The 27,956-nt window shown below is 39.9% G+C and overlaps 2 protein-coding genes and 1 long non-coding RNA gene across 4 annotated transcripts in view; all 3 read left to right on the top strand.

Moving 5' to 3' along the window:
* Positions 1 to 13,969, top strand: part of LOC147168517 (A disintegrin and metalloproteinase with thrombospondin motifs 2-like) — a 120,307-nt gene extending 106,338 nt beyond the window's left edge. For both annotated transcript variants that reach the window (XM_086084753.1, XM_086084754.1), the window contains 10 exons: positions 837 to 970; positions 1,049 to 1,172; positions 1,486 to 1,566; positions 1,652 to 1,815; positions 1,901 to 2,057; positions 2,140 to 2,275; positions 3,290 to 3,497; positions 4,431 to 4,560; positions 6,424 to 6,510; positions 9,688 to 13,969. In XM_086084753.1, the coding sequence (XP_085940879.1) occupies positions 837 to 970; positions 1,049 to 1,172; positions 1,486 to 1,566; positions 1,652 to 1,815; positions 1,901 to 2,057; positions 2,140 to 2,275; positions 3,290 to 3,497; positions 4,431 to 4,560; positions 6,424 to 6,510; positions 9,688 to 11,870 (3,404 nt within the window). In that variant the 3' untranslated portion in view covers positions 11,871 to 13,969. The remainder of the gene's footprint in view (positions 1 to 836; positions 971 to 1,048; positions 1,173 to 1,485; positions 1,567 to 1,651; positions 1,816 to 1,900; positions 2,058 to 2,139; positions 2,276 to 3,289; positions 3,498 to 4,430; positions 4,561 to 6,423; positions 6,511 to 9,687) is intronic.
* Positions 13,970 to 16,838: 2,869 nt separating this feature from the next.
* Positions 16,839 to 20,418, top strand: LOC147168516 (uncharacterized). Its single transcript, XM_086084141.1, has 2 exons — positions 16,839 to 17,032; positions 18,013 to 20,418. Exon 2 carries the CDS (start codon positions 18,015 to 18,017, stop codon positions 18,756 to 18,758), a length of 744 nt encoding a protein of 247 aa, XP_085940267.1. The 5' UTR covers positions 16,839 to 17,032; positions 18,013 to 18,014; the 3' UTR covers positions 18,759 to 20,418.
* A 5,398-nt stretch (positions 20,419 to 25,816) lies between these two features.
* Positions 25,817 to 26,960, top strand: LOC147168515 (uncharacterized). The gene is made up of 4 exons (XR_015095959.1): positions 25,817 to 25,963; positions 26,114 to 26,231; positions 26,437 to 26,508; positions 26,639 to 26,960. It is a non-coding gene; the product is annotated as an uncharacterized LOC147168515 (long non-coding RNA).
* The last annotated feature ends 996 nt before the right edge of the window (positions 26,961 to 27,956 follow it).

Here is a 27,956-nt window from a genome sequence, read left to right as displayed (position 1 = left end):
AATTTACCGGTAATAGCGTCAATTGGTAACACACGATTGAATTGAATTAATCCAAAGAGAATATATTAAATTATATTTAATTAAACTTAATATATTCTCTTTGGATTAATTTTGGATTAATTTAGTTCAGGTAAATATATTAAAATAATCTTGAATTAATCCATCATTAAATTTAATATATTCACTTTGGATTAATTTTGAATTAATATTAAAGTGAATATATTAAATTAATCCAAAATTTATCCAAAGTGAATATATTCAATTGAATGACCTCATACTTAATTAAATTTAATATATTCCCTTTGGATTAACATAATTTAATCGTGTGTTACCAATTGAAGCAATTTTATTAAGTTGCTCAACAATTCAATTTGTAATCTTAAATTGGTTCAACAATTCTCTTTTTAGAGTGTATTCTAATTTACATACAAATGTTGGTTCTCTTGCTGTTGTTGGAAGGGGTTCTATCATAAACCAAGAACCGCCTGGACCGTGACATATTTACACATGCGTCCTAGTCCTGACTTTTATTTTGAAAAGACATACATCAACAAGCATTTTTTAGCTTTCATAGCACAGCTTGACTTCATTCTAATCCTCCACATACTGTAAGTGTGCAACAATCTGACTGCCAAAGGTCTCTCCATTATGTGTATTAAACACAATAAAGGACTCATGCTGATCCTTATAACATGTACACTTGTACAGCCAGGTTTCGTCCTTGGAGATAGCGATGCGAGTCACACACAGATATCAATGAAACCGTAGCAACGCTGACTCGTCTAAAGCTCATTCAGGATGACAATTTGTAATGTGTTGCATACTCCCTCCCACAGCAAACAAACGCTGCCACCTGCACTGCCAGGCCAAAGAGACGCAGGATGTGGTCTTCATGCAGCGGATGGTCCAGGACGGCACACGTTGCTCATACAAGGACCCGCACAGCGTGTGTGTGCGTGGCGAGTGTGAGGTGAGTGAGGAGAAAGGAGGAAGACTTCATGTGCTCACGTTAAACTTGTGCTCAACCAGTCTGTGTCCTCCTGAGCAGAAAGTGGGCTGCGACGGTGTGGTGGGCTCCTCGAAGCAGGACGACAAGTGCGGCGTTTGTGGCGGGGACAGCTCCACCTGCAAAACATTCAAGGATACGATCACACGTACTGTCAAGAAGCAAGGTAGAGGCTTTAGGTCAAGTCGGGTTTCATCAGAGCAACTGTTTTGGACTCATTCCTCTGGATTGAACCATATTCAGCTAAAGGTCGCCCTCTAGAGGACTAATAGTGACACTGACACTGTTCTCAGATAGTTGCATGATTGCTCACTTTTTAAGCTTGATTAGTTGAAGGAGATGACTTTTCTGAAGAAACAAAAAACAATTCTAAATTAAGAAGTTTAGGAGAATACATGTGATGATGTCATGACTAAAACAAGCATATTTCATGTAAGATTTCAAATGAACTTAAATGAACTGCCTCAAAATCCTTTCAGGTTTCCTCAAAGTTCTTGAAATTCCCAGAGGTGCGCGACACTTGCTGATCCAAGAGCCGAAATCTACCTTGCACACTTTTGGTATTGACGATACACTCCTCTGCGAGCATGCATTTCACTGTTCACCAATGTAATTAATTGCTCTCTTTTATTTATTTTTTGCCAGCTGTGAAAAATGTGGCTTCAGGACTGTTTTTTATAAATGGGGAAGATGAATACCCTCAATCCAGATCAGTCATAGAAAAGGGGATAGAGTGGGAATATGAAAATGACAAAGACAAGGAGACCATTCAGACCACAGGCCCCCTCAGACATGGAATTCTGATTATGGTAAATATCAACAACCGTCATTCACTCATCTGAATTATTATTTTTTTATGCATATGTGTCAAAATAAATGTCTATGTCTCCCTAGGTGAAATTACACGGGGATGAGGATGTGAATTTTTCTTATAAGTACATGATGAACATGGACAGCGATTTTGCCATCCAAAACAACATTCTGGTGGAGGACAGCGCCTATGAGTGGGCCCCTAAGAGATGGTCTTACTGCTCCAAGCCATGTGGTGGAGGTACAAAGACAAAAGGCTACTTACTACCTGTCCTGCACAATTCTGCCCCTTCTCCACAATATAGTAATTGTTGCTTGTGTAGGCAAACGATACCTGCGATACGGCTGCAGAAGAAAAGTTGACAGTAAGATGGTCCACAAGAGCTTCTGTAACAAGTCCAATATGAAACCTCGAGGAGACATTCAAGACTGCAACCAGAAGCCCTGCCCTCCACCGATGTATGCATTATGACGCCCTCGACACTATAGTACTATACTGAGCTGTGCTGTATAACAGGAGACAACCGTACAATGTTATTGTACACAATACTTAACTGTGCAATTCTTTCTTACTCAACTCAACTCTACTCTATTTTTGAGGAGCGCTGTTAATACTACTACTACTGATAATAGTAAGTGAATAAATAAATAAATACACCATCTAGTGGCCTACAGTGGAAATACACCTAAAAAAATCAGGGCAAAACAAACTAGAGTTATAATTTAATTGTATGGCAAAAATCTGAGAAATAGCAGGGTTGCAAACTCAGAATCCGCCATGGAGGCGGATTTACTGCAGTGCACAATGTTTCACAAGCCTACATGATGCAATACCAGAACTACCGTAGTATCCAATTCTATACTATGGCAATAATATATATATATTATTTCTTTTTCCTTCTTTTAGATAAAGCTCAGTATTGTTCATTCGGTAATCTTACCGATTCGACATGTCATCATCATTGCTCTCTCTCTTTTTTTTCTCTCTTTTTCTTTTTTTTGTTGTATGTGTGTGAGTATGTGCATGTGCGTGTGTGTGTATGTGTGCATGCGTGTGAGTGTGTACACATTAATTCACCCAAAATCTATCAAAAATCCCATACCGTTCACCTAAACCGAATACTTCAGAATCCAGCTAGTCGAGTCGTGAAGTTGTCAGGAGACCCGAGGAAAGATCAGAGAAAAGAAAGGAAAGTGAAATCCAGCACCGACCAGACATCACCTACTACCCACCGGGTGACCAACCAGAATCTTTCACCAACCCCTATGGCAATAATAATAACAATGTTCTCATGATATACCCTACGCTGGTATACTACATGATGCATATACGCTGGAAAAAACGGTTCTCTTTTTAGTGCTATACACGATTACAATTATGAAATCATCTACGACAACAGCATTACGGACATTTATAAATGTTTCTGTTTTCAATCCACATGACCTAAAAAAAACTCGCTTCTCTCTCCTCAGTTGGGTGACAGGTGAATGGCAGAACTGCAGCAAGCCATGTGGAAAGACCGGGATGCAAGTTCGCTTGGTCAGCTGTGTCCAACCGTCAGACGACAACACCACCAGATCTATCCATAATAAATATTGCAACGACGACCGCCCGGAGACCCGCAGGTCTTGCAACCGACACGGCTGCCCAACCCAGTGGAGGGTGGGACCATGGTCCCAGGTATGATTGCAAACATTAACTCATTCACTGCCATTGACGGCTATAGACGTCAAAAATTCATTTAAACTATTTCTATTAGTTTAAAAAAAAATCCACTTTTCTAGGAAAACCTAGAATTTGTTTATTGTACATTTAGAACAGATATTAAATTTGTGATTAGATGTGAGTTAACGAGTGAAGTCATGCAATTAATTATGATTACACATTTTTATTGCCTGACGCCCCACATTTTTAATAATCTTTTCTTTCTTTTTTTAGAATTCATTCATTGCCATTGATGGCTATAGATGCCTACAATTCATTTTAACTATTTCTATTAGTTAAAAAGAAAATCCACTTTTGTTAACAAGAGTAGGAAAACCTAGAATTTGTTTATTGTACATTTAGAACAGATATTAAATTTGTGATTAGATGTGAGTTAACTAGTGAAGTCATGCAATTAATTATGATGACACATTTTTATTGCCTGACGCCCCAAATTTTTAATAATCATTTCTTTCTTTTTTTAGAATTCATTCATAGCCATTGACGGCTATAGATGCCTACAATTCATTTTAACTCTTTCTATTAGTTAAAAAGAAAATCCACTTTTGTTAACATGAGTATGAAAAGCTAGAATTGTTTTTATTGTACATTTAGAACAGATATAGAATTTGTGGTTAATCGTGAGTTAATTAGTGAAATCATGCGATTAATTACAATTACAAATTGTAATCGCCTGTCGCCCCTAATTTTTAATAATCTTTTTCTTTTCTTTAATGAATTTATGGCAGTGAATGAGTTAATAAGAAATCTTTCAATGAGCAATATTGCGTATTGAAATGATAAATGGGCATTCATTTGTAGTATATAGCGGCTCAAAAAACAACTGGGGGTTGAGTATGTTGCTCAAGGACACTTCAGCTCACGGATATTCTCAATTTGTGCCTGCAGTGCTCAGTGACCTGCGGTAACGGCACTCAGCAGAGGCAGGCTGTGTGCCACACCAGGGATAACACCATCGGCTTGTGTCTGGACAGCAAGCCCGACACCATCAAAATGTGTCGGATGAATCCATGTCCTAGTGAGTAGCAAGAAAATCTCCATCCTTCAGAACTCCGGTTGCTCTAGTTTTATCAGCCAACAATAGACCAACTATCATAGCCAAACAGGTTATAAATCAAACAGCATCAGTCACAGTCACGCATAGCCTTTAGGCTACGGCTACCACAGCCAAGAGTAGAGCTTTCTATCATAGGAATTAATAGTCAGTCCCTAAATGATCATTTTAACTTTGAATTTCCACCATGTCTATTAACAAGTTGTAGGGGCTCTCTTACAAACACGTCATAGCATCTTCTTTTCGACTTACATTTATTTCACAGTCACATGTTATGGTAGAGAAGAAGGCTAGCCAATCGGAGATGCGTTCCCTTGTGAATGTGACACTTTGCGACCACCACGCAAGCATAAAACCGAGACATGAGGAAATGAAGCTTCATGAAGCACTTGCAATATATTTTGACTCCTCTAGATGGTGCTCTTGGTTTGAAGATAAATGGGAATTGATTACATTTCCACTACAAATTGTTTAAATTTCCACTACATCTTTAAACCAAGAGTGCCTTTAGAGTCAAAATATATCACAAGTGCTTCATGAAGCTTCATATGTCCATCACAAAAAAAAAAAATCATTATTTAAGCCAGGTATGGGCAGCTGGCGACAGTAGGTCCTTGATTCAGAGGCTGCATCAATGCCTTCTGTATGTTCTAGCATTAAAAAAACGTTTACTCCCCAAAATGTATAAATACGTCTTTATGAGCATGGTAATATTTAAAATAGAACGTATTTATACGTTTTGGGGAGCAAATGAGTTAATTAGCTCTGACACAACAGAGACTCTGACCTCAATTTGAAATAGTTGTTGTTGCAACATCCGGTTTACGAGGGGGTCCCACAAAATACAACAAGGCAATCATAATGACACAGCAGACATAAAAGGCAGGAAAAAATAAGACATAGAAAATAGTTGCAACAATTGTCAAAATTACACAAAAAATTACTCCCAGCCATTTTCACTAAAGCTAACCCCCTTCGCTCCCGGCTGTTTTACTGGATTTTGACTCATTTTGCAATGCCCACAGAAAATTGTGTTCTATTTTTTTTAACGTGATTTTTATTTATTTTTTTACAAACCCCTAAAAAATCTTCAAAAAACGTTGATGAACATTCAATATACATTTCCGACAAAAAAAAAACAACAACACTAAAAACTGAAGGAAATATGTAAGTAAACCCCAGAAAAACAATGAAAAATAAAAAATTTAAACAAATATTGAAAACTAAAAACAAAGGTGAAAAAATATGCGGATCCGTGGGTGCTGAACTGCGATTATACAGGGTCAGTGTAGTTAAGTTGCAATATTATCAATTACCACTAGATAGCAGATGTGGCTTAGTTGTGCTTACACTGAGTCTTGTACTGAGATGACACTGACTCTTATACTAAAATGGAATGATATGCAAGACAAACGTGTTACCTCAATAATATTACAATTTTAAGTAATTTTTGCAAAAAAATCAGTTCTTGCACCTCATGTTTCTTTGTTGTTCAACAATTATGTGCCGTCCTTGAATGGATCTTTTATACATTTAGAAATGTATTACCAAATATGAAAAAATATTAAAAGTACGTACTTCACACATATTTTGTCGATATTAAAATAGCATTTTTATCGTACATCTGATTAAAAAGTCAGCGTTCCTTGCATGCGTGGTTTTCACAATCACTCTTGCCACGGTCAAAGGAGATGTTAGGGTTTGTTTACTATTGATGTCATCGGAGAACACTTGGGCTTCATTGTGAATTGTCATATCAGTTTAACTTGGATTTAGTTGATAAACATGACACATTTCCTTCACACGAGTTCCTTCTTTCTATGACAGAGGGCCCATCAGACCTGAACAAGAACGGCAACATCCTGATCCAGTGGCTGTCCCGCCCCAGTTCCAACTACCACAAGAGCTCCTCACGTAAAACCTCCCTCTATAGTTCCCAGCCCGGCCTCCACAGCGGCATGTCTGTTTTCCGCTGGGCTCTCCCCATCTCTGTCCTCCTGTCTCAGCAGGGCCGCCCCCAGCTGGCCCCCTGAAGCGCCCCTCCCCTTACGTCCTGTGCCTGTGCCCGCATCCAAGAGCGAGCGGCAAAGCTTTTGCTTCTCTTTTTGGGGGAGGTGGGGGCCGGTGTTGTCTCTCTCCCTCTCTCGCAACGTTTCTGAGACGGCTCTGACTGGGGGAGGTCTCTGGCTCCTGTGTGTGCAAGCTGGTTCTCTCTTGCTCTGTCTCTCTTGCTATCTCTATCTCCTGTGTGGAGCATTGTTGTTGTAACCGCTGGCCAGTTGAAAACTCAAAAGATCTAGAAAAAAAAAACATCTGAGACGGAGATCCAAGTGGCAAAGCCGACAGGTTTTTTTTCTGAGAGTGTCAAAGAGAGCGTGCAGAGGGCCTCCACCTGCGTTTGGCAGCCATGTTTTTGCGCGAGCTATCTGCGTGTTGTCATGGGTTACCACTTGGGGGATACAGTTGTGCTCGTTTTTTTTATAGCGCACTGTCATTGTGAGAAGAAACAGATGTGAACATAAACAGAAAAGGTATATAAATATCTATATAGAGAAAAAAAAATCAAGTTTTTAAAAAATATATACGAAAGCTTTATTGTGAATGTGATCTTGTCACAATGAGGACATCTTTGCTCAAGTGCTCATCTCACATCCTGGTTCCATTCGGGGATGAGAACGGCGTCTCATTCCACGTTCCATTCTCAGATTAACAGGAACTCAGCACAGGGACAGGAAGTGACATCAATTATAGAGTTTTGGGATAGGGAACTGTGAGGTGAATATCCTTAAAGCAAAGGCTGATGATTCAAAACAAACAACAAACGGAGAAAAACAAAACAAAACAAAACAGGGTAGTCTGACCACTTGTGGTTGCTCCCCATTTCACCTCATCATCAGCCATCCTCTCTTTGACTGTTATACTAAAGTTCAATAAATGCAGCTTATTTGTGCTTGCAGACTTTAAACAAATACATATAAATATATTTGTATTCATATAAATATATATACCTATAAATCTAAATCCTCTATGAATAACAATAATATGAATTATGTTTTACCATGAATAAGCTGTAGCTTATTTGCCTCAAACCTTTGGACTGCTATTGATCGCTCAGATCCCGACTGTTATGTTTTTTTGTTTTGTTTTTAATTATTGATTTTACATGAACACAGAAGAATCTTTAATAAAGGTAAGTTGTTTGGGGTGGGGTGGTGGGGGGGTTAGACGTATATTATGCAGGACTTGGTCAGTTAGTTGCCTCTCCATTTCTCTCTTAAGAGTTTATTTCCACCTCACTTGTTTGCTTTAGGACTCCAATCACTTTTTGTCATCCACATTTGCACCCTTTGCTTGTTGTGTGCGCGTGAGTGGGCGCACGTTTGTCTAGCATGGAGGAAATTTTGAGTAATAATACTCGTGAGGGAAGTGAGTCTGAATGCGTGTGTGCGTCTGCATTTGGGCTTCTCCACCCTTCGATCAGCTACAGAAATACCTCATAAACTTTGATTTCACGAGCGTCCGGTGGTATCATTTTTTTCTCTCCTTTTTTTGGAATGAACACTAACCACATGAACAATGCCTTATCTTGGATTGAATGTAATGGCATTTATCTGTGAAAGAGATGGCTTTACTCATTCAAAGTTTCACTTGGAATAGAGGCAGCTTCAAACCAACTTAAACTCACACCCGCCAACCGTCAAACCTACCAAGGAGATGTTGGACCCAATGTCTGACTACAGGGAAGGGTTTACAAAGGGCCTAGGGTATAGACACATACTACACCTTATAACAAAAACCAACAAAAAAAAATGACACAGAAACACTTCAGACTTTACACTTCATTGTATTGTGATCACATATTTATGTTGTGACTATGTAGCCAGCTATCCAAGGTTTCCTTCTGCTGGAGTTGGACTATAAGAGACCAAGCCAGATCTAGCAGTGCGATACTGTATATAACATTGGTGTTGACTGTATTTAATAATGTTCATGACTGTTATCTTCTATAATATTCTATACTATGGGTAACTGTTTTGTGGCTTCACTGGCCTGCTGCGTGGGGCTGGCCAACGTTCGGTTAACGTTGAAGAAACATTCAGATGGACTATGTGCACTGCGTCTATATGCACTTTGATTTATCAGGGAAATTGTATTAATGTTTTGTAAATGTTTCATATGACACTTAATGTGCCATTCCAGTTTTTACATCATCATGGAAATCACGGATTTCATTTTGACAGCAAATATCATTTATGTACTACTACTTTTTTGTTTCTCGGTCGATAACCAGATTGGTTGATTTCCAAGTATTGAAGTGTTTTACCAAAGTGACTGTGAACTTGTAACTTTCGATACAGTTGAATTATTTTTCTTAAGAAAAGAATATATCTATATATTGAGCAGGCGGGCGTACATCTCATTGTTTAAGTTCCTGTCATTCTCAAACAGCAAAGTTGTATCAATAAAAATGTTTTGAAAAGTGTCCCCTTTCTCTCATTAGTCATCGACTTCAACATAATTGATGGGCGAGTACCGATACCAGGTGTCGGTATCAGGCCGATACTTCATGCAATTTTAATGAAAAATGTTATATTGGGATATACTGTATGTCTTTCTTAAAATGATCTGTTATTGTTTTTTTTATCTATCCCTAAGCTACATATCTATAACATTTACTGGTATGGTATAACAAAGTTAAAAAGTGGAGCACAGCCAAAGCTTTTCTGAAGTGTCATTCAGCTTAGGCATCAGATGTGTTTGGAGGACAACAATCAGACAGACAGACAGTGGAAATACTGAAACCACTAGACTGGCAACTTTTCCATTTCAGCTTCTGTGGACTAATCTAACCAGTGTTCTTCATTTTTGGGTATTCCTCTTCTTCCTCCCTGCACCTTCTGCTAATGGCCCCGGCTTTACACCTGTTCTGTGCACGGTGTGGATCCACACTCGCCTTCCTACACACAATCACGCATGTCTGGTAGACAAATATGCATTTAATGCTTAATGTAACTTTTTGGGAATGTTCCACAATACATACAAACTATACACTTGTGATCAAATATACCAATCTTTTTGTTTCTTTCACAGGTCGCCGTTGTCATGGAGACCGCTCTGTGATCTGCCGCATGGAGGTGTTGAACCGCTACTGCTCTCTACCAGACTATCAGCGTCTATGCTGCAAGACTTGCAGCAATATTACAGTCACAGAGTTTGAAACCAACTCCACATCAACACCCATGGCCTCCACCCAGTCCCCCGTCACAGCTCATCCACCCACTGGCCTCACTTCTTTGTTCACCTCCACCGCCCACTCTACTGAAGCTGTAGTGACTGTCATTCCAGATGCCGCCACCAACTCCTGGAACATGACTCATCCTCCTACATTCATGACTCCGAGCCATCAGTCCACCTTGCGTTCACTCGGTATAACAGAACTGATAACCACCTACCCAAAAGCAGCTTCCACGTCTTCTCTAATCCCACTCAGTTTATCAGAGGCAACCGCATCAGCTGTTACAGACTTCCCCAGGCCGACAGCGGAACCCCTTCCTGTGCCTGCCCCAGGAATAGACAAGAGCCTAAATCCAAAACCACAGAGCACTACAAATAATCCAAGTCCTATAACTGCCACTGACTCTCCCACAAAATTAACTCCAGCCATCCATCTAACAGCAAACATTACTCAAACACCACTGGTATCTAAGCCTAAAAAGTATATGGAGCCAAAGAAAAAGGCCCCAAAAGTGAATTTGCCAAAAAAGAAGACTGTAGAAAAGAGTACTGCCAAAAAGGTGGCCACACCAAAGGTCAATCCAAAACCGAAGACAAGTACTACTCCAAAAAAGATTACACCACTCAATAAAAAGAGTGCTCCCAAAAAGACAACCACTGTCAAAACATTTCCCCCAAAAAATAACTCTTCAAACACACTTCCCAAACAGAATACTAAAGGAAACACAACTCCGAAAAAGACGACACCAGTCAAACCCGTTTCCAAAAAGAATACCACCGCTAAGACAGCTCCCAAAAAGACTACGCCAGCTGCCAAAAAAGCAACCCCAATCAAAATAACACCCAAAAAGACAACCCCGATCAAAACAACTCCCAAAAAGACTACACCAATCAAAATGAACCCTAAAAAGTCTACCCCAGTCAAAGCGACTCCCAAAAAGACGATCTCTGCCAAAACGGTTCCCAAAAAGATTAATCCCACTAAAACGACACCCAAAAAGATCAAACCTACTAACTCAACTCCCAAAATGATTAAACCAGCTATCACAACACTGGAAAAGACTATGCCGGCTCACACTGCGCCAAAAAAGATTGTAAAGACAACCCCCAAAAAGTCTCACTCAGATAAAAAAGACATGCCAACTCCTAAAAATAAGCCAATTCCCCCCAAAAACTCCTCTAATTCAGATTCAAAATCTATTAAGCAAAAACAAATGATAACTTACCAGAAAAAGACGATGAAGGTTCAACAAAATAGCATCACAGAGCAAACAATACCTGCAACAACAGCTTCATATCCCACAACATGGGACACTCCATTCACAGGCCCAGAGTCAACCGGAGAGTATGTTTCTTCCACTCCTCCCTCTACCACCAGTATCTATAGCACAGCTGCAAACCTGCCTCGAGCTGACTCCAGAGTCAACATTACAAATATCACTAGAAACTCAACAACAGATGAAGCTCTGCTGCTTCCAGACGACAACTCTCACTTGGGAACCACAACACCGAGCAATTTCGAAGATATTACGATTCCCAGCGGGAACATGCCGTACACAGATGCCACGATAATCAGCAGCGGGGATGTCGTTGCCAGCAGCGGAGCCGTCCTGAGCGGCGACGGCGTCACGGTGCCCTACGGTCACACCACGATGCGAGACGACGGCTTGACTGTGATAATTCCGACCATTAACAGTGAGGACGCAACCCATCTGGCTTCCTCGCCCTGGGTCGACTTTTCCGATTACGTCCCTGTGAATGTCCTTGCCGCCACGGCAACACCAGACCCCGTCGTCACAGCCCTTTCCAGCACGACTTACCCGCCCCAGCAAGGACTAAAAGACAACAATGAGAACAACTTCGTCGACATCTTATACAACAGGAATACCGGTAGGGACAATGACATCTCGCAGAACAACCTGATCCCGAAGCGTCGTGTTAACTTCCGGGAAAAGACCAGGAACAAACGCATACAGGAGCTTTTGGAGGAGAAGCGAAACCTTCTGCTCAGGATGAAGAGAGGCCATGCAGAGCGATAGACCACGTCAGTTCTCTTATAGAGACAAACGCCTTTACAGACTGAGCTGCCGCAATAGCCTTTATCGGGGCTTCAAACCAAAAACTGCTAGACTGAATTGGAAAACAGTTTCTTTGCAATTAAAAAAAAAAATCTGAAACTGTAGCAGAAACACACATCTAGTTTAAGTAGCACTTTATATAAGCAAACTTGTTACTCGTCCAAATAATCCACAATCATGTTCAGTAACTGTTGATGAGGACTGATATATCGGTACTATTGATACTGGCACTCAAGGAGCAACTCAGTACCACCTGGAATTCAAATGGACAGAACACTTGAAATTATGATACAAACCATACCTCAAGGTAACACTAAGAACAGAACATGTACAACTGCAGTGAAACTACTGTACATATACACTACTCCCCCAAAAAATTGGGGATATTCTTCTTTCAGGTAAAATTTCTGGATGAACCTTTACAGGTTAACTTAACGTGTATGTCCAACTGTTCAGTTGCTCAGTCAGCTTGTTTTCAAAACTGGAACTGAATGGCAAAATTCACAACCAATGTTTGATCAATAAATAGACCAATAAAGTTTATGGTGTAATTAGAATTAGTATTTAAAGGGGAAGGCAAACCAAATAAAAGTCTTTACAATAATATGTATGCAGCTACTGGTCTAAACACAGTCATTTGATTACTAACAGCCCAAAACGGGTGCCAATTCCACCCAGCGGTTGCAGCAATTTTGCTACTGTCAACTTAAAATGTCATCCTAGTTGTGCAGGGCTCAAGTAGCGACCAATCAAGGCTCACCTGTTTTCTGAAGCCAAGCTGTGATTGGTCGTTAACTAAGCCTTGAGCAACTGTGATGTCATTTTCAGTCGGCAGCAAGCGGCAAAATGGCCACCTGAGATTGCTAAAAACAGGAGGATTTTGCTGCTGAATTCATATTCCACAAACATATAATTATTCAGAATGTCGTGTTTAGACTAGTGAGGTAACATACAACATATTTGGGGTTGACTTCCATTTTAAAACATGATATTTCACGCTGTTCACATATTTGACATCATGAGACCAAGCTGACACCTAACAATTGATACTTCGCCATTGTGAGGCTTCAAAACTGGATGTATCCAGATTCAAATGATCACTGCTCAGAGTGCCATCAGCAGGCTGCAACAAAGATACGGAGAGACTGGAAGAGTCACAGAAAGGCATAGAAGTGGACGATCTTGGAAATGTTTGCAATCAAATCTGTAAGAGAACATCAAGTTGCAAAAAAAAGTATTGACGCAGACTGTAAGATTAATTTCCCCTTGAGTGATAATAATGAGTCCAATGAATCTAATTCATTAAAAGTTCAATTGGGTTCATCGTAAAATTGCAAATTTGAGTAGCGTATACATACAGGTATTTTGAAAATACTGCACAAACACAAGTTCACATTCCAGTTCACTCATTTTAAAACTACCTGGGTTCATGTTGCCTTTCCCAAAGTTGCATGTGCAAAGGTTTCTCATTTCTCAGGAAGTTAAGATATGAACAACTGGTAAGGTATATGACACGCCGTGCTTCCTACTTACATACGATTAAGCTATTGCTGGAAAAAGTTCAAAGGGGACCTTATGAAAAACGGATTTTTTAAATACTTGTATACACACAAAGTCTCTCTGTTTGACAAAGCGCCACACGCACTTATCTGAACACTATTTGACTTGGCTCAGTTATTTGTATACAGACCATGTCACCTTTCAGTCATGAGGGGTGAAATTAGTTTGTGGCATGTTTTTGGTCAGTCAGTTTTGATATTTTGTGGTCAGTGGTGCTAAAAGTGTTGTTCCTGATTCATGATTTGATGTACAGAAAAATAGAGATAATATAACGTTATCAAAAAAAAAAAATTTATGTCTTTTTGTCAGCTTTGTCAACATAGACCCTTTCAGGGTTGTTTTGGATTTATGCTTTCAAAGTTAAGTTATTCATATATTTCCAACTGGAAGCATCGGCTGAAGCACCAACAGATTTTTCTGTACGATATCTGTACATATAAAAAAGAACGCAATGTTTAATATTTATTAAAGTTTAAATGCCTGTGGTATTTTGCAATGTATCCGCGTTGAGTCATTCTTGTTACGTAATAGTCTCTTCATTCTTGATTATTTCCACCACTAAAAATGTTGGATACAATTGTGTCACTCATGCAGCCCAGATGTGGAACATCGGCATAACGAGTCAGTCGTTTGCATAATTGTAATGGCCATAGTTATATAAGATATCGCTTGCTTAATCCAGTTTGAGTTAGTTCGGGACAATCATCTGATTAGCGTCATCAAATTGTTCCACGGTCCATATACGGTGTATCCATTCATTCATCCATGCATTCTCTTACTGTTTATGTTAATTGGGGTCGCAGGTGTGCTGGAGCCTATTATAGGTGACTTAAGAGCAAGAGGCGGAGTAACTCAACTCGACTTTATTAATATAGTGCCTCCACAACAGCTGCAGCTGTAACAAAGCACTTTACACAACACATGGCATGAAACATTAACAATAATACACCCTTAAACCAACAAAAAAAGATGCTCCTTTCCTTCATACACGTTATAAATAGCCTCCATTGCCATGTTGTACTTTCACTGAATAGTTTAATCTTATGCATATTAATTTAGTCATTTAAATAATATCAGAAGAGAATTACTGGGATTAGAGTGTGACTTGTCGGTAAACTGACCTAACCATTTTCATGGGTTGCAAAAATGACACGGCAATTTTTTCCACAAATACGTCTTTGCGGAGGAGGATAGCAAATCAATTCTAAATGCAGCTTTTGCACAATCCCAGTTGTCCTTAACACTGCGGCATGTTTCCTTTGCTGTAAAATGGCTAGATGTAAACATGAATGCAAAAAACAACCTGACTTCAACCTGAGGTAAAAACTGTTGAAGGCAACGGTAAATGAATTAGGTACATCAAATTCAAGTCTTGGAACTCGCCTTCGAATCAATGTGGCTCACGTAACAGACAGTATAGTTTATTGCGAACATGTGGACGTTCTATTCTATTCTATGTGTCATCACTGTCATGGGTCTCAAATATCAGTTTATTGTGTATGTACAGTGAAACTCGTACAGTCAGTGCATATAAAAGTCTACACACCCCAATCCAAATATATTTTTTCTTTTTTAAAACAATAAGGTAAATACAAACTTTGTCTTAATAAAAGTAATGATTCTTCTTTTTTACACTTTTAATACATTTTTTGTCCACTTCTGTTGTGCCATTTTTTCCCCCACTTGATGATGACTGCCTACAGTAATTTTAATAACTTTAAGTATTGTTTGTACTCTTTTGCTGACCAATATATTTGGACGAGATCCCTCTGGTGCTGTGGAAGCTCTTTGCAGACCATGACTTGTGATGACAAAACTGTGAGGAAATGCCCACTAACATAAAAACACATTCTTATTCACTTTTTCTATGTGTTTTTTTCTTGTTACAAATTGTGGTTTCCAAGTTTAAAACAAATAAAACAAAATTACAAAATAAATAAAAAATCCTGGCTGATGGGGACTCGTGCATGCCTTGTGCACGCATGTGTTGTCTCTGTGTGCTCAAATGTCCTTAGGCAAATCCTGTTAGCAGTGACTGGTCCACATAAAACCATAAATAGTCACAAAAGTGCCTGACTCTGACTTGTCGGAGGTCAAACAAGCCCCCGAGAGATGCACAAACACTTTGAATGAGAAGTCACGGGATGCCACGTGAATCACAAACATGATGAAAAGAATTGAAAATGATTTATACACCACAGGCGTTTCAGGCTTGACTGTCTAGCAATAGACGAATGCATCCTATCATGACTTTTTTAGTTATTTCTCACTGCTTCAGGTGGAAAATGTTCAATTTATTTGTTTATTTATTTTTGGGACAATATGTGTGAGATTAAATGTTTTAAATCTTTTGACACCGTAGAGCACCATACTGTGTAGTATCTTACACACCATTACACATATCTGTCACCACTGAATAATACAAACAACCCCACACGCATTTGATGCTAACTATTGTATCTTTAAAGGATTTTTTTCTCTCCAACCCAGTAGTCTTACTTGTCCATTATATGTTACACATGCAAAGCTCTCACAATCACATTCGTATTAAATTGGTAACAACCAATCATGACTCACCTGTTAGCTGATCGTTTAGGCACTGTGACGTCATTTTCAGTCGACAGCAAGTGACAAAAATGTCTGCCCCCTGAGATACAGCGTTCCCTCGCTATAACAGAGTTCCAGTGCCATCTCAGTGCAATAGGTGTTAGAGTGTCTGCCCTGAGACTGGTGGGTTGGGGGTTCAATCCCTGGCTGGGTCATACCAAAGAAGACTATAAAAACGGGACCCGTTGCTGCCCTGCTCGACACTCTCATTAAAGGGTTATATTTGGGGGGGTTAGATCACCAAATAATTCCAGAGCGTGACCTTTGCTGCTGCTCACCGCTCCCTCAGGGGATGGGTCAAATGCAGAGAAAGAATTTGTGGTACTTTAACTTCACTTTTCGTTGCCTCGCTGTATCGTGGATTTTTTTGTGTGTGCAATTTTGACAGTATAACAGTAATGTACCTATTTTATAAAATGTATGAAGGTTTGAACATTGAGACCGTTTAAACGAGAGAAATGTGAGAAAATGTAAATGCCTCGATGAGAAGTGTATAAACTGTGTGGTGAGGGGTTTTAGAGCCTTAAAACATTTCTAATAAATGTAAAACATAAAGCTAACTATTTCGCGGATTTCATTTATTATCTTTGTCTGCCTTGTATTTTTCTCCCTCTATCAAGACAGTCGCCCAATGATGGGCTGAGGAAATGAATGGTGGGTCTATTTTTAGAGGCAGGGAAGGAGGGCAAACCAAAAGTAAGCAAGGGAGAGGAGAGGGAGAGCATGTCTGGGGAGGGAAAGCAGGGGGGAGGGGGCGTGCAGAAGATAAATCTGCATTCTGCCTCTGCCTCTGGTCAGAGACAGCAGCAGCCACAGAGCACGCTCAAGGAGAAGCGCCATCAGCCAGCATCTCACCTGATAAACAAACACTCGGCTATATAGGGAAGGCGCCACATTGACATTTGAGCTCGCCGCTTTACAAAAGGAAAGATCAGCCAAAGAGCCCCTGCGAGCAGGTGAGTGTCAAAACAACTGCAGAAATTCACTTACATAATCATTATTACTTGTAATGCATGAAGAGAACATACATAGCGTATTGTATGACTGGAAAGAGAGCTGCACTGGTACCACTTTGAGTCATGTTTAACTGTAGGTGCGTTCTAAATTTAGCACTTTGCTACACCTTGGAAGAGACCGGGAGAGGCTGGCATCTTGGTTTGGCTTGCTCTATTTTTGGATTGAGGTGGAGACTAAAATATAATGTGGGTTACGCTGGGTTAAGATGGGAATGCATAGAGTCAAATCATTTGGATTTATTTACACATTTTCATTTGTTTGCGTGGGATCTGATATGATATGTGGTATTCAAGAATCAAACCATCCATGTGACTGAAATGGTATAGATGTGCTTGTTTTAAAAACACCAGCCAATGAAGAGTTATGTCAAAATTGTGTTCGTGGTGGAGTCTCGGTCAAACATGTCTCCGCTACATACGCACTGACAACAACGTTAGCTGAGATATTTTTCCAACATTTAATAATTGCATAATTAACTACAGAAAAAGCTCACGGCACACAACCAAATAATAATGTCACATAGTGTACTACAATCAGAAAAAAATGACGGTTACTGGCATAGATTGATGAAGAAATATGTGTTATTTGTAATACATAAAGATTAATTACAGGAAATTGTAGAATTTCCTGTGCCCTTTTTTTATTTATTTTTGTGGATGTAATGGTAAAACTACACTGCATCAGACAGAAAGATGTTTGTAATATTTGTGTTGCCTTTTATACGGACAGTATACACATGAGGGAAGATTATTATTAAGATGGTCTAAAGGTCAGGCCACAACATTAGAGAGCTTCAGCGAAGTGAATTCACAACAAACAGATCCCAGCTGATGTTTATGTTCACTACTGCAGCATGTGTATTGGTTTTGGCAATAAACATTGCACCTCCCCCCCCCCCCCCCCCCACGCTCTCCCTCAGCTATGCGGCCACGATCCAAACTGCTCTCCAAGGAAGGATTGCTACTGCCCACAATCAGCGAGGGCACCGAGGAGACACTGAGGGATTTGAATGAGGCAAACACGCAATGTGTCGCTGACCAAATCTCCTCTGATGACTACCTCCTCTCCATCTGCCACCTGGCGCACCCCACATTCCCCGCTGGTGAGGTTTCACCCTGTGCACAACAACAGTTGGACGGAGTGCACCAGAGGATGCGGGCGTCACGTTTCACTGAGACTAAATCCTTGACATTCAAGCAGAGACAAAAAGGTGTGCAGCAGGTAGATTGCAATGAAGTATTAGGCAGCTCGGACCCCCTGGAGTATCTTTACGGGCATCACAACGACCTTTCGACTTGTCAGTCAGGATCCAGGGCATACCCGCAGGATGGAAGGCAACGCGAGAGTGAGTGGGACAGGCCAACTCGCTCAAGAGCTCACAGCATCCCCCACGCTGCAAGTCCTGGTCTCCCACGGCAACGCACGTGCAGCTGCCCTGAGATACACACCAACACTGGCATGACCGTTCCGAGCGTCTCCGCAAAACACAACCGTCCCACGCTGACGGCCGAGAAGGGAAGCGTGTCAGACAGCAAAGCAGACGGGGAGGGTGCGAACCCAAACAAGAGGCACTCGATGGTCTCACAGTGGATCTCTGACTGCAGGTCAGCTTGGAGGGAGGGACGAATGCGAGCCTGCATGCTCCCCGCCATCACTGAGATATAGAACCTTACATCAAAAACATTCAGGAGAAACAAACTTTTAAGCTATGTTCCCACCAAGCAGTACACAGTTCCGCTCAGAATGGTACAAGTCGAGATGAAATGGTAAAGCAAGTCCCAATTGTGTGTGGCAAAAATCAAGCAAGCCCAGTGAAGTCGTTACGTGCGTTCAGCAAGTCACACAATCTTGCTCTGACACGACATATAATCGCATTAGCCACTTTACACTCAGCATCGCTAATTGCACAAGATAGCTGTACCAACATAATCACCTTTTTTAATAGTTTCAAAACTCCGTACCATCTATTTTATTGTCTTCTCAATTAGTTTTGTTTCCAAGTTTCGTTAATGTTTGACATCTAAACCGCAAGTTAGCTCAAATTTAGCTAAATTAAGCTAAGTTAACTTCACAGTTTAGCTAGGGTGACCAGACTCTCAAAATTATAAATAATAATAATAGTAATAAATCAAATATACAATAAATTCTCAACAGGAACTATTTATATAAATCTTAAATAAATCTATCTGGGCTAATTGTTTAAAAGCGTTAAACAAGACAACGCACTCACCACGATCTAACCTTTTTTGCTCAATCCTGGCAGTTATCGGAAGCCAACTGTGTGATTTACCTCGCCCAGTCCCGTAGCTATTGTAACACTGGGAATATGCCGCCAGAAAAGCTCAGCTTGCGTTGGGTCTGACTGGCAGCATTAGGCTAGTAAGACTACCTTTCCCATGATTCTTAAATACGGAAGCAGGAAATAGTTCTAGTTCCGGTATGACGAAAACTTGTCAGCTAGCGAGCAAATGTGAATGTGAAATAAATGGAAGGAATTTAGTAGTTAAATTCCCTTTTTAATTGGTTTGTCATATTAATCGCTATGACAACTGTATGTTAGACATACACATGAAACAAACATTTGGCTTGCTGACACTGGATTAAAGAAAAAAAAACACAACAAAGGGACTGGACCCGTGTAAAAGTGCAACAAAACGTACTGTCCCGGTTAATTTGAGACATCTGGTCACCCTAGCTAAACTACGTGTTAGCTTAAGTTGAGTTAAATTAAGGTGTGTTAACTTCACAGTTACGTATCTTAACTGTTTACCTGTCTTTAGATTTTCTACCTCTGCTTCACAATTTTATCCAAAACATAATCTTTAACCAAATGCAAACAATCTTTGGAAAAGGTAGTCATGTTGAAACAATATTGTTTCATGATACAGATACAGTACATGCGTAATGTGGCGACCTTTGTACATCACAGCATGTTTGCCAGGTTTGCATGTTGTCCATTAAAACACTCAGGTTAACTGAAGACTCCAGATAGGTGCCCTGTGATTGGCCCACCTCTCGCCCAGTCAGGACAAGTATCCCACTCAAAAAAAAAAAGGACGGATGAAATTTTCTGAACTGTGCTGCTTGGTGGAAACAGGATGTAATACTGGAATTAGAAAACGTGTACACGTATTTCAGGTATGTATCTACATGATGAAACTACTTTGTCGTGATTATTCATCTTTAACCCATGAATGCCATAATTTAATATACAACTGTTGTCCTGTTGATCACAAAAACAACAACAAATCTGCAAAATCGTTTTATACTTTCCACTGTCTTGTGACGTGATGATTCATAAATAAAAGATTATTTTATACTCTCATTCAAAGTGGGTGATGTGTTGTCTGTGTGCTCTGGTTTGGTTTTTCTTGCATTTGCAAACCTATGGAAAATGAACTCTTGTGACAGGCTGTATCAGTGCCAAGAGCGGGTGTTTCTATGGCAACTAGTGTGGGTTCCAGCTCTGGTAAACACGTGTGAAGAAACAAGCGGTGGAGAGGTGGAGGCAAACTGTCAACACTGAACCTACGCATGCATTATGCATGTTGTTGTTTTTGATCCACCAGTAGGCTGTAAATGAGCCATGCAAACATGAGCTGGGAAAAAAAGAAACCATTTGATTGTATATCAATCCAAAATGATCCTCTAAGTACTCAACTAAAATTGTTTTTTTTATCTGAGAAGGTTGAGACGGAAATATTTCAACCACAAATGCATTCTGGGATGTTATATTACTATTACACACCAGGGGGCAGGCTGTCATCGGGGCCTGGAAGAATGGGAGCCTATCCAAGGCTAAACTCTTCAGTAAGTTGGAGCGTCAGGCGAAATATACCACCGGTCTAACTGCAGGTTAGGTGCAAAGGAAAAACATTCACATTTACAACTATGGGCAATTTAGACTCTTCAATCAAACGGAGAAGCGTGATTTGGGCCTTTTCTCTCTCTTGTATTTTTAAATGACTGATCAAAATGAATTGGTTATTCATTGGCGCTGTCAAAGTTAAAGCGTTAATTAATTAATTAATTAATCACCAAAAAAATATCACATTAATCATGTATTAATGCAGATTAATCACACTATTAATTTTGACCACAGCGGATGGCTAGGTTAAAGTTAGCACAGGTTGTGTTTGAGCAATAAACATAACTGCATGCATTAAAGTAAAGCATTTTATAAATGTTTGCGTATGACATTCAGAATATTTGTTCTTGTCAAACTACTGGGGTCAGTCACACTAGACCTATATGGACTAGCGGCCTTCACCCACTACAAGTCCATTAAACATTTGGCATTGAGTCATATGGGAAGACTGGGGGGGGTGGGGGAACTGTTTTATTGGTCATCAGAGTCTGAAATAAGTTTTATTTTTAGAATCAGGTGTATCCGCTTGTGCCAGTACACTTACTGTAAATCGCCAGTCATTTGATGCAGTAATAAAAGAGCACGCCCACAAGCTGGCAAAAATTAGTGAAGCCAAAAAAAAAAAGAAAAAAAGAATGCAAACGTTGACTTGATGCTTGATGCAAATATTGCAAGCAAATGTAAGCCTTTTTCACTGTTGTCTATTTTAATCTGTTCCAGTACTTTTGCTCACCTAAAAATAAAATGTCCTTTACAAATAATGCTACCTTCTAAGATCTGTATAAGATCCAAAAATATCTATTTGGAAATCAAAGCTCAAATGTTGTCTTGTCTGGTGTTTGTTTTTTTATGTCAACTCAAAATATATCCGTCTCCAAAAAAATAACGAGATTGGCCTCACTTTGTCACTACTTTGAGAGAGGGGTGCTGGTTATGATAGAATATAAAAATTCAACAACAAAGGGTCACCAAAAAAGGCCACACCTGAGACTCTAAACTTATTGTTAGTGCTCGGGCTGTGCAATTAATCAAAATTCAATTACAATTTCAATTATTACACTCCACAATTACAAAATCGGCATAATCGTTAACAAAAATGAAAGATTATTAATACTAGTTCTGAGTTGTTTAAATTTATATATCTGCACCTTTTTTATTTTAAAATTACTAATTTAATAAATGTTGCTTGGTCCAAAAGGTCCTTACATAATTATAGTGTTTCAAATAATTGTATTTGTCTTAATATTTTTTAAATGTTTAAACATTTTTCTTGTTTCGTACCAAAAAATAACTGTTTGATTATAATAATCGTGATTATTATTTTTTCCATAATTAAGCAGCCCTACTTAGTGCCATGTTTAAACAAATAAATAAAATAAAAAACATAGCAAGGCATGTTTATTCAACTACTTCTTCTATGTTAGGGTAAGTATTCTGATTATTTGCTTGGTTGAATAAGGAGAGAGAGCAAATCTTCCATTCAATAGATATCAAAGCCACAGTATTTCTGTGAATTAACAGGTCACTTTTCAAGTGAAGTGCAACCGCAAAGGTCTTGTCTATACAGGAAGATACTGCTGACGCTATTAGTTCCTGTGGTTTCGTTCCTTGCCGGGGTTCACGATTTTTGGTTTTATGCTTCTCAGAGATTCCAAACACCTCCTCCGTCCGTGGGAGAAAGAGGAAATGCAAAGTTCATTTTTATTTATTTTTTTTCTTCTTTTTTTTAAAGAGCTCAGTATTGTATTGTTCGGAAATGTCATCATCATTGCTCTTTATTTTTTTATTTTTTTTATTATTATTTTTTTTTATTATTATTATTATTAAAAAAAAATTGTGTGTGTGTGTGGGTGAGTATGTGCGTGCGTGCGTGCGTGCGTGCGTGCGTGCGTGTATTTGTTAGCTCACCAAAAAACCTATTAGAAAAAATCTCATACCGTTCACCTAAACCGAACACCGCCGTCAGGAGACCCGAGGGGACCAAAGAAAACCAAGGAAGGTGAAATCCAGCACCGACCAGACACCCCCCACCAGAACTCCTCCCCAGCACAAGAAACATCCAGACCCCAACAAATCCAAAAAACATAAAATCAGGGAGGCCTCAAGAGACCAAAGGAGAGACCGAGAAAAGGAAGGAAGGACAGACGAAGCCGCGTGAGATCCGCAGACACCAGCCTCCACCGATTCAATAACCTGAGGAGGAAACAGATTGTGTCTGAGTTTCGGTAGATGCTGGTGTGGTGGATCTGGCATGCATGAAAAGCTCCACCAAAGAGGGGAGCCGTCGACCCCCGCCGGAACAGAGCAAGCGCAACACCTCAGGGCCCCCCAGGCCGCGGTAGCGCCAAAGGACGACCCCCGGGCCCCGCCAGGGCCACCGGCCGGAGAGCAAACCCAGGAGCAGGAGCGCCCCCCGCCCCAACACGGCCCGCGCCCCCGACCCAACGCAGCAGGACGGGGCACTGCAGGCCCGCCAGGCACCCCACCGGCCCCCAACCCCCGCACCCCCCACGATACACCGACACTGAGTGTATGTGGTGCATTAAAAAAAATAGATAGGGCGGGGGGGCGGGGACACGGACAGGGGACCGCAGCACTGCTCTATACTGCGGCCCCCAACCGATGGCACCCCCACAAGCCCCCCCCCCCCAAGTTGTGTGGTGTATTAAAATTGGAGGGGAGTTGTAGGGTGAAGACGGTGTTTCCACCCTACCCCACCCCCCAAAGTGTGTTATGTGCCCTATATGTCTATAAAAGTGTATTGTGCAAACCTAGTGTAGTGAGTTAAGAGGAGCGACCAGCGGGGCCCTCCCCAACCAGGCGGGGGCAGGAGGCGCACCGGCCCACCAAACCCCCACCCACCCCACCGGGACCCCGGCGGGCATATGGGACCCGTCCGGCGGGGCGATAGGGCTCGCCCCCCGGATACTGGGTCCCGCCCGAGGTGCCAGGACGCCCACTGGAGCGGGGCGGGCACGACATCAAACCCCAGCCACCCCCGCCGGCCCCCGTAGCACCGAGACCCGGGCAAAGTTCATTTTTAACATTCACCATACCTACCCAAATGACAAGTTTCCCAATAAACATGATTGTCAAACAACTCCTCGTATGTGAGAACCACAAAGACAAGCCTTGTTGGTTTCTGTGCCACAGTGGAGCTGACGTCGCCCCCAATAAGAGAGGAACAAGCCATGTAATATTCAAATACATTAAATATTCAGCCAGAATGAATGCAGTCTGGATGTCAGAAAGGCAGTTCATCCAAGGAGACAACAGTCACTCTCTACATATGGGCAGGATTTCAAATATAAGGTTTAATTTAAAAGGCACTTACCCACAATTTTAAAGCCATAGAACAATATTGTGTGACAATTGCATACATGTTGTGATTTTGATCATGCAGAATTATATTCCTAATTTGTAGCTAATGGTTTTTCGCTATGTTGATTAATGTGCATTGTCATTAAGAAAAAAGAATGGGACAGCAGGTACTAGTTAGCCCCCAAGGTCAACATGAGTAACTCCTGGGTAATTTTTTTAAAATTAAAATTAAATAAAAACAAAGCACACCAGCTATGAAACACTGTGAATTATTAAGAATTAAAAACACAATGTGAATGGTAATGATTATTTATTTATTTAAACTTAATATGGAACATATAATCTCAGTTTTGTTTAAACGTAAAATACATTGTGAGATTGTGTTCAGTAGAAGAAAAAAAGTTTTTATGTCACCAAATATTTCAAAAGGGGCATATAAGTGTTATAATTTTAATATCATGATACGGCAATATTTTTTTTGCTCATGGTTATCATACCATTTACTGTCTACCGAATCTAATATCGGCCCATGCATAGAATAGACTCTAAAGTTGAAAAGCTGCTTGACTTGGATCCTCGCCAATATTTAATGGGTTTCTCTTCAAGTCGCGTCACCCCCTCAGGGCCATGGAAATCAGTTTGAAAAGTAGTCTGCTAACCTCCATAACAAATAAATGGCGATCAAAACTAAATACCTGTCACCCCTGTACGTTAATGCTTATCAGATGTAATGATAATCTTAATTATTTGTGGTCTGCAAAGTGCACAGACATCAGTTGTTGTTTTTTGCTTCATCATCAGTCACTTTTTTTCCTGCTACTTCTTCAGTTTACAGAGAAAGAAAGTGAGACTTCCAGGGAGACAAAGCAAAAGTCCTGAAAAGGATTTCCCCTTTATCTTGAAAAGGGACGTACAAGCAAAACTGTTGTTACGCCATTCCTTGATTTGAAACGAAACTACTTATGGCTGTGCCCTGCTTGGGAACTAATGGTACAAATCAAATTTTTACCATTTATGTGTTGTCGTGTAAATTTAATCTGTCCAAGCCTTCCAGAATCAGTAGTGCTGGCTTCTTTATATCGAGCTATATTAGCATAGGACTGTTTCTTTCACCAATTAGATTTCAAAGAACGCTGGATCTCAGCTTTGATTGAAAAAAATGTGACCGCATTGAATCGAACCGAATCGTTCTACTTCATAATATAATGAGATGCGTAGTAAAATGCTTTTTATAGGAGGCATATACAGTATATCTTTGAAGGAAATGCCACATTTACAATATAGATAGATAGATAGATAGATAGATAGATAGATAGATAGATAGATAGATAGATAGATAGATAGATAGATAGATAGATAGATAGATAGATAGATAGATAGATAGATAGATAGATAGATAGATAGATAGATAGATAGATAGATAGATAGATAGTGGGCGTAATTTTTCTTTCCTTGTGGGTCGGAAGTTTCACTTTCCATACACAAAATCCCCCTCAAATACAGGAAGGCTGTGGTGTGTGCGAGTATAAAAGAAGGCGCACAGCGGCATTTTCATTCAGGCAGAGTTTTAAGCTCCTTATTTTTGCCCCAGCGTATCCTTGACCGAACAGCGGACCAGCCATGTGCTCTATCAAAGTTATTTTTCTGCTGGCTGTCGCCATCTACGTGTGTGCAGCTCAACGTAAGTTCTAACTCTTATTTTTCTTGTTCATTATTTCAGATTGCAGCACATGTACACTCTACTGGCGGTTTATCAGAACTCTTGTGAAACAGTTTACAAAAATGCTAGGCTATGATGAATCACTAATTTTGCTTTTGTTTCCCTCTCTAGTTAATAAATCACAGAGTTGTCTGTGTAAAGAAGACGAGAAGTCTATTATTTCAAAGTTTGGAATAAAAGACGTCACCATACACCCAAAAAGCACCTTCTGCAACAAAGTGGAGATAATGTAAGAGTTGATCAAAGTTTGGAATGGGGTATTATGCGCAACAAGGAACGACTTTGCTTTAACTTTAAATACTTAATACTGTATAATTGTTTTCAAATAAGAAAAGGATCCCGAATTGGAGTGTAGCCATAATATTGCAAGCAGATGTAAAGTCAAAATATGTATTATGTCAAATATTTCTCACCTGTACTGTATATTTTCACAGTGTCCGCACAAAAAATGGCTCACATTTCTGCTTAAAGCCGAAAGCAGTGACCCGTGTCCTCGCAAACCTCTCGTGAGTACTTTGGAGAATCATCTGAGCAAACATGAAAAATCAGAGGATGCCAAAATTAGATGTAAAGAGCGACACCGTTGTTGCATTTGTTGAATTGTGTCTATTTGTGTCCTTTGTATTGCATGTTCAGGGGGAGTAAGACCACGTCCAGCTCAGAGTAAGACCACGTCCAGCTCAGATGCCATTGTGGCCAGTTCCAGTCCAAGCAGCAGCAACATTAAAAATGTCTGAAAATCTTCAATCCACAATTTTTTTTTAATAATAATAAAAAATAAAAAAAAGAAGATATAACTGCTGACCTTAAACAAATGTACTGCAAATGTGAATTGTTTCAATGCATTTTGTTTTCATCACATGCATGATGCTACTTAAAGAAACATAATACTTATGTATGTACATATATGTACTGTATTTTATAATACATGAATATTCTTTTTGCTCTGTAAATTAAATAATGCAATGACTTTTTTTAAGAAAGTAAAACAAAAGCTGTGTTTCGAATCATTCACTCATTCCCTACTCCCTAACTACTACACAGTAGAGATGTTCATATACAGTACAGTAGTACTCGTAGTATTGGATTGTGGGATATATAGTTAGTTCACTCATCAAGGAAATGCACATTCGTTCGTTTTTAACACTACACAAGTGAATTACATCTGTTGCAGCAACCACACAGAAATTCTGACATTTTTGCCATTGGCTATCACCAAAACAATGCAACTTGTCTACCTCCAACATGGCTGTTAAGGGCATGTCCAGAGGTGTGCGACATCACGTGAAACCTGGCTATTTTGGGGATATCATATATTTTCAAACATTACAAAAGCACGAACTCACAATATAGGGTACTAATTAGTGGATAGGGACTGGAATTAGTCTAAATACATTAAAAGGAGAACTTCTTTTTTTTTCTCCTGAGAGAAGAACTTTTGTCTCTGCAACAGTATCACCTGGTGGTTCAAGGCTGACAATGCAAAAAGAAAAAACATTTGAAAAACTTAACGCAGTAATCAAACATGATTACTGCGTTAAGAATTGGGTTTATTGCTTGTTTTACTTCTTTTGTTGGCTTTAATTAATTTGTCAAAGCATAAACATTAAGGGGCCAAGTCAAATGCACAAGAAATCCAAAACCGATCAGATGACAACTAATTAGATTCATTTATAAAATTATAATGCGTTACTAACAATACTCTTACCTTAAAAACCCGTCAATCTATTTTGTTTCAATCGTTGCTGACAGCTCATCCACTTGCTACGAAGCTAGGCTAGGCAAAAAAAACAAAAACATTTTGTTTTTGTTTTTTTGCTAGGCTAAAAGTTTACGATTGCCACTTCCTAGTGTTGCGTTCACTGTCAATGCGTCACAGGCTGTGTACCCTGTGACCTCGTCGGGCATGGCCAAAAGTCATGGACGAGCAAACTAACTACTGTTTGTTCTCTCG

This window comes from Leptonotus elevatus, chromosome 9 (genome assembly GCF_054856555.1).
Source record: "Leptonotus elevatus isolate MCC_2025b chromosome 9, RoL_Lele_1.0, whole genome shotgun sequence".
Taxonomy (NCBI): Eukaryota; Metazoa; Chordata; class Actinopteri; order Syngnathiformes; family Syngnathidae; genus Leptonotus; species Leptonotus elevatus.
The sequence above is the reverse complement of the archived record's forward strand: the minus strand, read 5'-3'. Positions and strand labels throughout refer to the sequence as shown.

Bases quoted from the DNA above. Each gene is read 5' to 3' on its own strand.
- LOC147168516 (XM_086084141.1), top strand. From the start codon at position 18,015: ATGCGGCCACGATCCAAACTGCTCTCCAAGGAAGGATTGCTACTGCCC.